The sequence below is a fragment of the Festucalex cinctus genome, chromosome 9, assembly GCF_051991245.1.
Source record: "Festucalex cinctus isolate MCC-2025b chromosome 9, RoL_Fcin_1.0, whole genome shotgun sequence".
NCBI classification, from domain to species: Eukaryota; Metazoa; Chordata; class Actinopteri; order Syngnathiformes; family Syngnathidae; genus Festucalex; species Festucalex cinctus.
In genome coordinates, this window is record NC_135419.1 from 3,112,603 (window position 1) to 3,127,923 (window position 15,321).

Consider the following 15,321-nt stretch of genomic DNA (forward strand, 5'->3'; position numbering starts at 1 on the left):
GTCTTATACACTGATTGCGTCACTCTCCAGTGTGTTACCTGTCCTTTTCCATTGTGCCCTAAACACAAAGTCTTAAACAGTTTGTGCGGTCCCTCACAGTGAAAAGAGCTCAGCTGTGAGAAGCCCATCGTCATATGACCGCTGACAAAAAAAAAAAAAAAAAAAATACTGACATGGCTTCCATAATGTGTAGTGAGGCCCACGTCGATGAAGCTGTTAATACAAAAGGTCCTGATGACGTAGCTGCATGTGTTTTTCGCCTCGGTCTCTTTATAGCACTTAATGATTGGCGTAACCTTAAAAGTGACTGGTCTTCTCTGGGCAGATGAACTGCTCCTGTTGCTTCTCGAGCGCACTGGAGCCGGTCTGCTTAATTTGGAGAAAGCGCTGGCGCTCCACGCTGTGCCACATGCCGTAACCGAAGTAGATCAGGAAGCCTGAGGAGAGAAGTCAACGGATGGAGAAAAATAACATTTCGGTTAGGGAACTGCTTAGTGCCCCATGACCACTAGGGGGCCCACAAGACAGGTGACAGTTGGAAAGGAAGAGCCTTTATTTTTGAACCATCATAGAAGAAGGACATGGGCGGAAAAAGTTAAGGTTTTAGATCAGGGCTGTCCAAACTTTTTCGTTTGAGGGCCACATACAGAAAATCAGAAGGACGCAAGGGCCACATAATGTTATGAAGAGAAATTGTGTTTAGTCCTAAAAATTGTACAAATAATTTATTTGTGCTTTTGCATATTTAGAAAAATGCTACAGTTATATAAACCAATTTATTTGTAATATGGCAGTAGGGTTATTATAGTTTTGGAATTTTTCATTTTAGTTAGTTTTTATTAGTTTTCATGGTGGTTCTTTAAAAAATGCTTAGTTTTAGTTTAGTTTGTTAGTTTCAGTATTAGTTTAGTTTTTTTTTTTTTTTTTTATGTGTATTACTTGTGTGCAATTTTAAAAAACACCATGGGAGTAACGTCATCTTTTGGTGCATTTCTATTGGCTGCTGCTAGATGACATCACTTTTGTGTGACATATTCAAACGTCATTATTTTCCGGTTTATATCAAAATAAATCTACTAAAAATAACATTTAAAATCATCCCCAAAGGCTCGTGCATTAAATTAATTACCAAAGAGTAAAACGAAAGACGTTTGCTATAATTATAGTTAGTTTTAGTTAGTTTTGTAAAAAAAAAAAAAAAAATGTAGTTTTGGTTAGGTTTCGTTTTTTAAAAAGCATTTTCATTTTTGTTTTATTTGTTTATTGTTTTTTGAATTTTAGTTTAATTTTTTTCATTATTTTTAGTTAACTAAAATAACCTTTGATGGCACCTGTTTTTCGATACCCTCCCTTCTTACTTTGACCATCTCCAAACATTTCTGTTTTGTTTAATATTATTTGAACTGAGTCAAACACCATTTTTAGCACATGTCGCGGGCCACTGAAAAATGGACGTCGGGCCGCAAATGGCCCCCGGGCCGTAGTTTGGACAACCCTGGTTTAGATGAATGCGATTTATTCCGTTTTTTTCTCAAAGGGGAAATCAAGACAAAAATGTTCTTGGAATATGAATTAAGCCGAAAAATCTACCCTGTTTTGATCCATCTCAGCAGGCGGCAATTTCGTTTTAAATTTATTTTGCAACGCTCATTTCTTTCCCAATTTTGTATTTAGTTATTCCTTTAGGTTTTTTTTTTTTTTTTTCACAAAAACCTTGCTTTGTATTACTTACCTAGCGCCATCCACGCGGAAAAACGTATCCAGGTGTCTCCACTCAATTGAACCATGAGGTAAATGTTCACAAATATGCTCAGAATGGGCAGAAATGGCAAAAGGGGAACCTGTTGCGATAGACACATAATATCTGTAAGCTTTTGTGTTCAACAACATTAGTCAATAAAGCCAGACATACCATAAAGGAAACCTTCTTAGTGGTCTGCGGCTGTCTGCAGATGATGACGACGCAACAGCCAAAAAGGAGGAGGCACGCAGACAGTGACGCAAGAATCCATACTTGGATACTAATGATGGAGGCGATGTGGTAAGTGGTCAGATAGCTGATCACGCAAACCAGCAGCACTGCGTTTGGAGAAAAAGACACACGTGCAAACACTTCATTGTGTGGCTGCATGAAGCATATCTTCATTTGGTGAAAAATGACATCAGCAATTTGCAGTAATTGTGTCCTTCCCTCTGTTTGATAACGTCAAATAGATGACAACATGCCTCACCTAGCACGCAAATTGCAATGTTGACCGCACTGGACGAATACTCGGTGGGGGACGGGGGTGGGCGCAGAACCGCCTGCAGAACTGAGCTTTCTGCTTTTAGCGTGTTGAGGTGGGACTCGGATTCGGTCAGTTCAGACTCGCCCGCCTCACAGGACATGTAGTCCCTTTTACAGACGACTCCCCCTCGCCGCTCCAAAACATCATTTGGTTGATACCTGGAGGGGGAAAGAACAAAACATGTATACGGGGTGTCAAAATTAGTGCGTTAATTTCAAGTTCCTTTAATGCCACTAATGTTTTAAATGTGCAATTACTTATAAATCCTGAGGGAATTCTAGTCGCAACGCAGCAGACACGTTCACATCAAAATTTAGTAGTAATAAATTCAATAATAATGCATATATTTGTGGAGACTGGGGTCAAGTTGTATTTTATCTTTTTTTTTTTTTTAAAGTGCAAAATTTCACAAATTACTTCATATTAAAGATTAGATAGCGCTCAATATGAAAAGAAAAATGCACCGAGCTGTCGCCAATGCCTTACAAATGCAATTATGCCATCTAGTGGCAGAAAAATGACCTCAACACAAATCAATATCAAAACAGCACAAATTATATTATATTTTTGTTTTGCAGGTTGAAGTTTTTTGGTTTTTTTTAAATATTGTGCTCCTGAGTTAATGTTGGTGATCCGTTTGAATGCATTATTTATTGATTTTATGTATTTTTATTTTTACGTATCATATGGTTTGAAATGGTCAGTCAAAAAAGGTTTATAGTTTAATTAAGGATTTAATTTTATTTTTGAATTTCAGATGCACTTTAAATCTTTTCTGTTACAGTTAATAAAGGTATTCTTTGTAAGTTGGTCCATATTTCTTTCTTTTTTTTATTCTCTTATACGTTAATACGGATAGTGTTATGCAGAGGTGTGCTTAGAAGAATTTTATAGACAAATGATACTATTTATAGTCGCGTGGCGTGTGTGTGTGTGTGGGGGGGGGTTTCATTGTTGTTGTTTCATGTTGTTTACATTGCAAATGTACGCACCTGAGAATCAGTACGCACACAGCAACCAGCGAGTAGGCCAGCAGAGTTCCGATCGACATCATGTCGACCAAAGCTTTCAGGTCAAACAGGAAAGCCATGATGGCTGTACAGTAAGCAAAGAAAACTGTTAGCACATTCCACGTACACTGAAAGTGATACGTACACAAACACATGCCAACAACTGGACCCCCCAAACAGAGGGCAAACACAAACACTTTGATCCAACAAAACCATATATACGTTTGCAGCCATAGTTCAACATGCAGACAAAAAAAAAAAAAAGTAAAATATTTCCTTCAGCTGATAAAATAGCAGACATCATCTCCATAATGAGTGTTGCTTGATGTGACACTGAGGTGCTGCCAACAGCTCCTGCGTTTGTTTGTGTCCCAGCATCTGACCACAGAATGGAGTTGATCTCAGCTTGTCATTCAAATAAAAAATAAAAAAACACACACACACAATTGCAGTACAGTTATTATTATTATTATCGGAGCTTTAAAAAAAATGGTTATAGATGATTGCAGCGGACATGACATATTTGCTTGTCTAAACCAATAAAATCATTTGGATGATGTCAACCCTTCTGGTTCATGATTGGATCCTGGCTAACCAATCACGATCGCAAGTTGATTTGCATGATGTTCATGTTAAAAATGTGACACGTTGTAAGTGTTGCAGCCATATTATCCTGGCACCCACTATAATATATAACAAATAAAAAACATGAGATAACCCCAAGATTTTGTATCCATGTTGTTCTTCTGTGGGAAAAAAAAAAAGTCAAAATCAGGTTGGTATCGCCAACCTCCCCACAATATTGTGATAATTATCGTATCGTGATGTTTGGATAGCTTTACATTCTTAATAGCATCAAGTAGAAGAAAACATTTTTGCTTCTGATACTGAAATATCTTAATTCACGTGTCATAATCAAGAGAAAGGTTGTTACTACTTTAGTTGTTAAAAGTTTCTTTGCATGTATGGAAAGCTCCAAAAGTCCAATTTATTAGTTGTCATTAGGGATGTCCCCATCACACGTTTTTGGACCCGAGTCACCTCATTGTGAGATCGGCGGATTCCGAGTCCTGATCCGATACCTCCTCATTTTTTAAGGAGAAAAAAAAAAGTTTATTATTATTATTATTATTATTATTATTATTATTGTTATTCTATGTTGGGTTTTTTTTGCAAATGTTGCATAACTCCAGCTTTAATAAAAAGTTATAAAAAAAATAATAATAGCCTCACATATTTCTGAGTCCTGATCGGGATAAAACGTCCGATTCCGATCGAGTCCACAACCACGTGATCGGGCCCGATTTCCGATCACGTGATCGGGCCCGATTTCCAATCACGTGATTGGATCGGGACATCCCTAGTTGTCATCAAGTAAGTGGGTGCTGCAACCCACCCTCATTTTTCCAACACTCTCACCCAATAGGGTTAAAGGCCATGTCAAAAGTTAGGTTTTTATTATTATTATTATTATTATTATTATTATTATTATTATTATTATTATTCATAAATGTGTTAAATACGACACCAATTCAATGACTGGTAACACAAATAGATGTGACAAGGACTAGTGTCCTTATAACGTCATTAAGTGTGCCACGCAATGCATTCTGGGAACTATATATATATATACGCAAAACAGGTCAATTTAACACATCTAGAACTCAAGCGTTGCCGCGTTCCATTTGCATTTGTGTTATTTTTTGGAACAATATGATGACAGTTGAGCTCCGTAATTTGACGGCAATCGTTTAAGTTATCTACCATTATTTTACTGATGCGGCCCACACCACTGCCCTAGTGGGTACTCGCAGTTGCCTCAGCTTTTATTTTTTATAAAAAATGAAGAGGCAGAAAAAGACCAGAACGGTCACTTAAAAAATGTTTTCACATGCACTTCAGCCAACAATCACAAAGTCGAACATGCAGCCACCACCACCGACACCGACACCGACACGGCGTGCCGATCCGAAGTCCACACCACAAGCCCGTGGAACAAACAAGGCTGTTCCTCGCCTCGCTTGGCTGGCTTACCGGCGGTGGTACCTGCCGCCATGGTGGCAGCCACGGGCGACTGCCGCTTACTCACTTTGGACATAAATTTGAACAGAATGCCATCTCGTGCCATGGCAAAGAGAATGCGTGGTAGGGGGAACATGGCGCCCAATAGGCTATGGAGAAGAGGGGGGGTGGGGTCACGGTTAAGTGAGAACACATGACGTAATGACACATTTCACCTGCACAACTGTGAAAGCACAAAGATGGCTAAAGATTTGAATTGTGCAAATGGGCAGCTAGGATGTTTTTGTTGTTGTTGTTTTTGTTGTTGTTGTTGTTGTTGTTGGGCAGCGTCTTTCACAGTTGATTCGGTGGAGAAGCTTGATACTCCCTGGCTCTCACCTGCGACTATGCCGGAGCTCATAGTGGCAATAAGGGGGGTCTTCGTCTTAGGATTGATTCGGGCTAAGGCTTTGAAAAGCACCCCATCCTCTGCCATAGCATAGATTACACGCGGCATAGGGAAAATGGAGCCCAGCAGGCTGCATGAGACGGCAGACACATGCAGGACCAAACACGTTAGTCGAGACGCCCAAAAGCGCACAGACACACACATATACAGCAAACACAATCACATTTCAAAGCTTCACAGTGGGAGGGTGCGCCTTTCTTTTCTGATGGGGCATTGGCCCTACAAAATAACAACAACAACTGGAATTTTTTTTCAAGTGGAAGTGATTTGACCCTCCAAGGAAAGTGCTATTTTTATAACGGCCTGTCATTGTTTTAGATGTCACAGCATTTGACGCTTGAAAACAACCATCAATCAACTAAATGGAGAGAAAAAAAAAAAACACTAAAAAAGGGGGGAAACTGCAAAAACAACTTGCTGTGTTGTAAAATCAGCAAAGGCCAGATTTGACCACAATCACAAATAATGTACCATCGAAAAAAAGGTCAATTAATTAATCAGTTACATTTGTAAAAAAAAAAAAGAAAGAAAAAGAAAGAAAAATTTCATATAAACACAAACTATCAGCAAAGAAAGTCACTATACATATATATTAGGGGTGTCAGGTGATTACATTTTTTAATCATAATTAATAGCATGACTTCAGTAGTTAAACTCACGATTAATCACAAATTTCCATGCTTGCTCTAAATGTACAATAAAATGTACAATAAAATATTGTTCTAAGTTTCCATGCTCGTATTAACGTTAAAGTGGAAAAAATGTTAAACTAATGGAAATGCGTCTGCATCTTTTAGTCACTGATAAAGTAGTTTTATAAGTCACAACATTGAGTTAAAATTATGATAAAATATGTATCATCATATGATAAAAACCTGCACTGTACTGTAAAAAACGAGTGTGCATTTGTAAGACATTGTTGACAGCTCAGTTCATTTTTCTTTTCATATTAAGAACTATCTAATCTTTAACATGAAGTAACTTGGGAAATTCTGCACATTTTTAAAATTGGAAAATACAACTTGACCCCAGTCTCCACCAAATATATACATTATTATTAATTTTATTACTGCTAAATTTTGACGTGGACATTAACCGAGTGTTTAAAAAGATAAAAAAATAAATAAATAATAGTGGCGTTAAAGGAACTTATAATTAACACACTAATTTTGACACCCCTAATATATATAGATATATATCATTTGACATGAAAATGTGATTGGCCATATAGATTTCTAACAGTCATTTTCAATGCAATGCAACAAAAAGAAGCCCCTTCACCCACGATATCCAATTTAGCGGCACATGTCATTCCAACAGCAAGACGAGCAGCATGCACAATTATAAATATTTATATCCACGGCAATTTATGACATTGTATCATCATAAAAATTTTAAAAAAATAAAATAAAATAAAAAAAAAGGTCTATTGGTTACCTGGTAGACAGGGCACAAAGTGAACCGACAGCGACCACATATTTGGCAGGGCTCCATCCGACATATTCAAAAGCCATGGGCAGGGGGCTTTTCTCATCCAACAGGTAGTAAGGCATCATGAGCGTGAGTGCGGCCGAAACGCCAAAGTACGCCAGGAAGCACACGGTCAGGGACACCACAATGCCGATGGGAATGGCCCTCTGAGGGTTCCTCACCTCCTCACCTGCAGTGGGAAACAACAAAAAAATACTGTACAGTTGGACTGTACCAGTGCTTCTCAATTGTTTTTCCTGACATGCACACCTCTGCATAACACTGCATACATATTAACGTATAAGAGAATAAAAAAAGAAACAAATATGGACCAACTTACAACAAAGAATAGCTTTATTAACTGTAACAGAAAAGATCTAAAGTGCATCTGAAATTCAAAAATAAAATTAAATCCGTAATTAAACTATAAACATTTTTTTTTTTTTCAAACTGATCACCAACATTAACTCAGGAGCACAATATTAAAAAAAAAAACTTTAACCTGCAAAACAAAAATATATAAAGTAATTTGTGCCTATTTTTTATTTATTTTTTGCTGTGTGCAAAGCGTGCATGCTTCGTGCAAACAAAACCCTTACACCACCTAGTGCAGGGGTGGCGAGATCCGGTCCTCGAGGGCCGCAGTCCTGCAGGTTTTGGATATTTCCCTTCTTCAACACAGCTGATTCATGATCAGCTAATCAGCAAGCTCAGAAGAAGCCTGATAACGAGCCTGTTAATTGCAATCAGCTGCACTTCGAGTAGGGAAATCTATAAAACCTGCAGGACTCCGGCCCTCGAGGACCGCAGTTTGCCACCCCTGACCTAGTGAATAATCCCTGCGCACACTCTGCCAATAATGAGAGCGCCACTGCCCCCTAATGTAGTGGAGGTGCAATTGCACTTTATTCTAGGACAGTAAAAAATAAAAAAAAAATAAAAAAAAATAAAAAAGCATGTTGCCCGAGGTCAAACGTGCCCCCTTGATGGAGTCTCGCGCCCCCCTGGGGGGGGGCCCGCCCCACTATTTGAGAAGCACTGTACTATACTGTCGTAATCTTGTGATCATTTTTGTTACAATTCGTGTTTTAATGTCTCAAAGAATAGCGTGACATGTTTCACAAATGTATGTCATGTTCAAACTTAAAACACATATCAAAAGAAAACAAAACATCTCTTCCAAACCAACTCAACATGGACGAACGTCAACAAAACACAACCGGCGGCCGAGCTCACACCTGTCGTTGCGATGCAATCAAAGCCCACAAAAGCATAGAAGCAGGTGGCGGCTCCAGCTAACGTCCCACTCAAACCGTACGGCATGAAACCTCCGGCTCCATAATCACTGCTCACGTTGCCCGCCACCGATAAGTTCCTAAAACAACAATGCTGTCACGTCATCATAATAAATGGTCAATGGCATCATTTAAAAGAAACCGTTTCAGATATACAATTATATCATCATGGCATTCTTAGCGGTAAAACTAATTACCTGGCTACGATGGTGACATTCACGAGAGATTCTTCGGTTATCTTCCAGTTGCTTGCATCTCCTTTGACAAAGCCGGAGATGATGACGAAGAGCAGTACGAGCACATTGACCGAGGTGAAGACTTTATTGACCCAGGCGGACTCCTTCACCCCAAATGACAGCAGGCCTGTATGAGCACAAACACGATTAACACACAAAAAAAAAAAAACATTTTAAAACAAAATGTCGCCGTCTTGGCTTTGCATCCTTTGCTATTGTGCTTCAGGTATTGTTATTGATATTATTTTCTTTCTTTCTTTCTTTGAGTCCAATCCACACAGCAAGTTTAGGCCTGATTCAAATTATGAGTGCCAAAAAGTGTCAACATGAAATAACATCGTTTAACAAAAAGCTTGATTTCTTCGTATTTTGGTCGAAAATGAAACAAAGCAGTTTTCTATTGTTGATTGCTGAAAATCCGAATAAGGTAGAAACAAACTTTTTTTTCCAGATGAAAGATGAGAGTTCAATCTTTCATTTGGTAGTATCCGCGTTTCCGTAGTCCTGACGCAACATTTTCTGTGGGGCTTGAAAGATCGGGTAAAATTCTGTAAATCGGCTGGCACTAACGGGGCGACCTTTTTCCGAAAATGGCTGGCGGTTAAAGAGTTTTTAAAGGGGAAGCAAGTTATGACCATTCTAAGAGCCCATGAATGTTATGCAACAGGGGTCAGAGAAAATAGGATTTCTGAAAGGCTCTAAATTTCTGGCAGAGACCCTAATTCCTTTTGTTGTTGTTGATTAGTTGAATGCTGAGGAGAAAGTTGCAAGACCAGTCCAACTATGAAAAAGAAAAAAAGTGTGACTTAGTCTCAGTACATAAACACTAGCAGATCCTGGTTTGTGCTGCTGCATTTTGTACTCAGCCACTGCTGATCCCAAGCTCGGATGTAAAATGGGTGAAAGGAAGGACTTCAAGTGTAAAACTGTGCCACACAAATCATGCGAGTGACCCACGATGGGACAAGCTCAAAGTTGCATGCAGAGTGTTTTGAGTGACTGACAGCGAAAGTACGCTACAGCCTAATTATCATAAAGTAGGAATTCAGTTAAAATATAAGAGTGGAAACAATTTTACACCAATAGAAATATGGCTGCATCTTTGAGTCATTGATACAGTAATTTTAGAATAATTCATAAAATGGAGTTAAAATTAAAAATGATGCACTGTACGGTACTGTAAAAAAACAAGTGATTTGTGTTGAGGTCATTTTTATGCCACGAGATGGCATAATTGCATTTGTAAGACACTGGTGACAGCTCAGCGCACGTTTTCTTTTCATATTAACGAGCTATCGAATCTTGAACTTGAAGTAATTTGTGAGATTCTTCACATTTTCAAAATTGTAAAATACAACTTGACCCCAGTCTCCACAAATAGATGCATTATTATTAGGGTTGTCAAAGTTAAAGCGTTATTAGATTAATTAATCACAGAAAAATGTCGCATTAATCACGTATTAATCGCATATTAATCGCACTATTTTATTTTATTTTTTTACCGCACTTGAGCCTTGAACGTAACCGCGGATGGTTACATTGAAGGTTGCACAGGTCGGTGATGAGGTCAATGCACGACATTTCCTACGCCTGTTGTTCCAAAATGAACGGAGTGACTCGGGTTTGGTGTGCTCGGTGGTAAATTTCGCTTTAAAAAAAACACCCCGACGGGACTTTAGATAAAACAAAAGTAATTTGCCTTTAATTAATTAATAATTGTTGAATTTAGGTTAGGTTTTGAGCAATACACGCGTGCATGCAATTGCGTACCTGCATTTAATCAATGTTTGCAAATGACATTTAGATAATAAAATGCGTTAATATCAAAATATTACAGTATTTTCTGTTTATTTTACATTCCGCAAATATGCAAGTAATTTAGCTGAATAATCTTGACTGATCAAAATTAAAAAGTGTGATTAATCAGATTAAAAATTTTAATCGTTTGACAGCACTGATTATTATCCAATTTATTACTGCTAAATTTCGATGTGGACGTGTCTGCTGCGTTACGACGAAAATTCCCCCAGTACAGACTTTCCAAATAAGGGGCGGTCATTTTAAAAAATAAATAAATAAATAAATAAATAGTGGTGTTAAAGAAACTTTAAATTAACTAAAAAATAACAGACTAATTTTGACACCGCTAATATGAACGACTAGCATATGCACAATACAAAGTGATCTTTTTTTCTTTTTTTTTTTTTCTTACCAGACAGCAGCAGAATCAGACAGACTGCGAAGAAGTCGGGATATTGAGCCAGACCAGGAGAGTTCATGCTGAAGTACGTTTTACAGAATATTTCAATATGTCCTCCTGTTATCTCATCAAACGTTCCACTCCAAGCCCGAGCTACTGAGGAGGTTCCTGTGACGCAACAAAAACGGGAATTATGATCAACATACCAACACGGATGTCACGTCAGCCAGGTGGCAGGAACTCACCAATCACATAGGAGAGAATCAGGTTCCATCCGGTGATAAAGGCCCAAATCTCCCCGACGGTTACATAACTGTAAAGGTAAGCCGAGCCCGTCTTTGGGACGCGAGCTCCAAACTCAGCATAGCAAAGGCCGGCCATGACGGATGCTAGGGCAGCGATGAGGAAGGAGATGACTATGCTGGGTCCAGAGTCTCCCTTGGCGACTTCTCCAGCCAGGACATAGACGCCGGCACCCAGAGTGCTGCCCACGCCGAGGGCGATCAGGTCCACGGTTCCCAGGCAACGACAAAGCTTGGAGTCCTCCAAACTGCTAAGGTCAACCAACTTTCGGCGCACCAGGGAACGGCCAAATGACAGCGCCTGCTCTAGCATGTCGTCACCTGTTCACACAGAGAAGAATTTCGGAAAACATGGATGCAGTTAAGGCATGAATAATATTTGCACGTGGAATTTCAGTAATGTCATACGCTTTGGAATGCTGCCAAGGTGTACCATTCATGTGAGTGAGAATTCCATTAGAAATCAATTGTTTGGACCATTCAAAGGACTGCTGTCACCAACTGAGCATGAATGCATCACTATGACCGAGGGCTGGGCGATATGGCCAAAAAAATAAAATCTCGATTTTTGCAGTCATTCAGGACGATTTTAATCGATTTTAACCTAATAAATCCAACAAACGTTTACTTAAAAGGTTTCATTTATTCAAAAATAATTCCTGTGCAAAATGTTCAGACACAAGTCACGTATACTGATTCTAGATCAGTTTTAACACAAAATGACATCACATAAAAGCATTTGGATGTAACAGGACATAAGAACAACAGCTTTTAATCATCCAGAAGACAAAATTATTCGATTTCACGATTTAGCAAATTTTCAATGATTCGATTTTTTTAAATGATGATGTATCAAATTAATTCGATTTATTGCCCAGCCCTACTATGACCCAGCAACCACATTCCAATATCGATCAATAGAAATTAACACGACGCTAGACACAGAAGAAACTGCATGTTTTTCATTTGTTACCAATGTGTGGAACAGAGAAAGTTACCTTAAAAAAAAAAAAAATCACTTTGCTTTAGGTGTTTTCAAGTTCTCATGTCCAACACAGTTTATGAAAATTGTAGACCGTAAAGTCCCCTTTTAATCTTTTTTTGGTTTACAATATTGTGCACAGCTTTTTCCCCCCTTACCTTAAAAATGATCCCGCTAAGGATCTCAACAAACATTTCTGATCATATATCATCACAGGCCTGCTCCTCCTACCTGTTAATAGGGCTCAACAAGGATAGTCCGAAATTCTGATAAGAACACAACAAGTATCAGAATGTTTCTGCATGGAAAATTTGCAGGTCCATTCGAGTCAGGCTGGTGATCTCTTGAGCTGCAGCCGAAAAATTGTGACTGAACATTAATTCACCTCTCTGACTGTGCAAACAGCCGAGCGGGATTTTCACTCCTCCCCTCTCTTCTCAGTATTCCTTCATAGGATCTGCCCCTGGGGAGAAATGTCTCCATTCCTCCTCATTTCCATGCTTGTCATTTGGAATATTACCACAATGCGACAAAAACCATTGTAAGTTACCACTACGCAGAACAGAGAAAAAGACGGGTCAAACACTGGAAATAAAGGTTGTTCAAGCCTAATGAGGCTAAAAAGCAGGCCCAGGTGCAGATGCTTAGCAAGCACTGGTAAGTGGTTAAGCAACTGGCTTTGACAAACAAAGTGTCAAACACGTGTGTTTACCCAGCGCAGGCAAGAGGAGTGCTGCTAAAAGCAGAGCTGCTGATTGGTCACTGAAGGATGGACGCACAACATTAAAAAAGGGGGGGTGGGGTCGCCCTCCCAAATGGATGACAGGTATTGCTCAATGTTCTACGAGCTATTGGACCCCATGGATATGAATCGATATTCCGGCTCACCAGGGTCACAAACCAAAATCTTGGCAACTTCATATCAGCACGTCACACATTTTGAGAGGGGAGAAACTTTTTTGGGAGTATACTACAACTTCTACTGAAGTCTTTTAAAAAGCGTAATATCTGCTGTACTTCTACTTGAGTAACGATCATGAATATGTTTGACACCTCTAGTTAGTAGGGACTATTTCTGCAAAAAAAAAAACCCTGCTCAAACCATTTTAGAACCTCAGTGGGAAGGTGGCAGCTGACCTCTCGAGACTCCATCCGAGATACACACCAAAGACCAAATAAAATGACAACAACCAGCTCTCTATCTGAGCGTGTCCATCCACTCCACTTGCAACTCATTCAGACCACACTTTGCATGGGCCACTTCTGTATCATGATATGGCCGAAATCTTGTGCCTCCAGAATGGTCACTTCTCCCCAAAAAGTCATGTTTGTTCAAATCGTTAAAATTGCATCATCAAAGACAAGTCATTTTGAACACTTTTATATCTTTTTGGGGGGGGGGGGGGGGGTTTAGATAAAATAATAATAATAATAATAATTTTAATAATAATAATAATAATAATAATAATAATAATAATAATAATAATAATAATAATAATAAATAAATAAATAAATAAATAACCTGACAACCAGTTCAGTGTGTACTCCGCCTACTCCCCGAAGCTGGCAGGGATAGGCTCCAGCACCCTTGTGAGGATTGAGCGGCTAAAGAGACACTTCACTTATTTAGCCCATTATAGCAATAACAAGTTAATATTTTGTCTATAATTAATTTGATACTTTCATTATTTTTCACGTGCAGTCAGTACCTTTAAAAAAAAAAAACACATTTTGCAACTTGCTGTCGACTGAAAAATGATATCACAAGTGCTCGGGTAACCAATCACAGCTCACCTGTTTTCTAGGTTTGGTCATGTGACATTCACAAGCTGAGCTGTGATTGGTTACCCGAGCTCTCGTGATGTCATTTTCAGTCGACAGCGAGTTGCAAAATGTGTTTTTAAAAGGTACTAATTGTACATGAAAAATAATGAAAATATCAAATTATTACAGGCAAAATATTCATGTTTGACTGCCAAAAATGGATAAATAAATAAAGTATCTCTCTAAGAAAATGGTTGGATGGATGGATGGATGGATGGATGGATGGATAAATAAATACATAATTAAAGCCCGATGCCATCAGAACAGGGTTGCAAGATAATATATAACAGCATGGAATGAAATGGTCACCCACATGTCAGACTCTGTTACCAGGGAACGGTTAAGAAAGCAGCCCGCCGCTCCACCTATTTCATTGTTGACTTGCACTAATTGTGTGTAGCCAATTGGATTCATTTGCCCACCAATGGCTGAGCTTCGAAAACGTGGATATGGTCAACAGATTGAGTGGTGTTTACCTTGCTACGCCGGACTGCTTGCGCCAGTTCACACTGGTGTCACCAGGAAATGCTTGAGTGAACTTTTACCCAGAATGGTAGACAAACAACTCCAAATATTTTACGAAAAGAACATTGAGAACTGGTTTTGTCCTCATTCACTCATTCACTACCAGACATTTTCACTGAAACAATCCCGTTTGCTCCTGGCTGTTTTACTGGATTTTGACTGATTTTGCGAAGCCCAAAGAATATTTATAATATATGTTTTATTGCTATAAAAACATGGAACCTACCAAAAGAAACACTTTCATCAGGAAAAACAGTATATTTGTATGTATTTCCGTTTTGTACCAATTAGCATTAGAATATAGCTAAGTTTGACCATTATTCACTATTATGTTGAAAACACCGTGAAAAAGAGCTTGTTGCAACATGGCCCTGCCTGATCTCTTATACTCTGCTGCAACCTGTTGGGCCTTTTTTTTTTTTTTTTGTGGTAAAAACTACCATTGCTTTAAGCGACCTCTTCAGGTCAGAACCTGCATTGAAGCCTTCTCTAGGCTGTAGCATAAAAAAAAACAACAACAACAACAACAACAACTTATAAATACATTTTTGGGACTGAAGGGAAAAAGTATTTTTAAAAAAAACATATTTATACGTTTTTGAGTTTGAATGAGTTAAGGTCGTTGACTTACGGCAAGGAAAGGCTGTGTACCTTGAAGTGCTCACCAGCCAAATGCAGACCAATGTCTGCATGCAATGTTTGTCAATATTATCACAAAA

The 15,321-nt window shown here is 38.7% G+C and overlaps 1 protein-coding gene across 2 annotated transcripts in view; it reads right to left on the bottom strand.

Moving 5' to 3' along the window:
- The window catches only part of slc7a2 (solute carrier family 7 member 2), a 13,352-nt gene extending 427 nt beyond the window's left edge, over positions 1-12,925 (bottom strand). Inside the window, exons 1-12 of one of the 2 annotated variants that reach the window (XM_077532475.1) lie at positions 12,485-12,925; positions 11,215-11,592; positions 10,982-11,137; positions 8,731-8,896; positions 8,477-8,613; positions 7,206-7,428; positions 5,333-5,469; positions 3,281-3,383; positions 2,232-2,446; positions 1,913-2,079; positions 1,733-1,841; positions 1-437 (exon numbers count right to left, since the gene is read on the bottom strand). The exon at positions 1-437 is cut by the window's left edge and continues 427 nt beyond it. In XM_077532475.1, coding sequence (XP_077388601.1) covers positions 298-437; positions 1,733-1,841; positions 1,913-2,079; positions 2,232-2,446; positions 3,281-3,383; positions 5,333-5,469; positions 7,206-7,428; positions 8,477-8,613; positions 8,731-8,896; positions 10,982-11,137; positions 11,215-11,584 — 1,923 coding nt within the window. In that variant the 5' untranslated portion in view covers positions 11,585-11,592; positions 12,485-12,925 and the 3' untranslated portion in view covers positions 1-297. Of the gene's footprint in view, positions 438-1,732; positions 1,842-1,912; positions 2,080-2,231; positions 2,447-3,280; positions 3,384-5,332; positions 5,470-5,698; positions 5,839-7,205; positions 7,429-8,476; positions 8,614-8,730; positions 8,897-10,981; positions 11,138-11,214; positions 11,593-12,484 lie in introns of both variants that reach the window. The other variant, XM_077532474.1, reaches the window with a different exon arrangement.
- Positions 12,926-15,321: the final 2,396 nt, after the last annotated feature.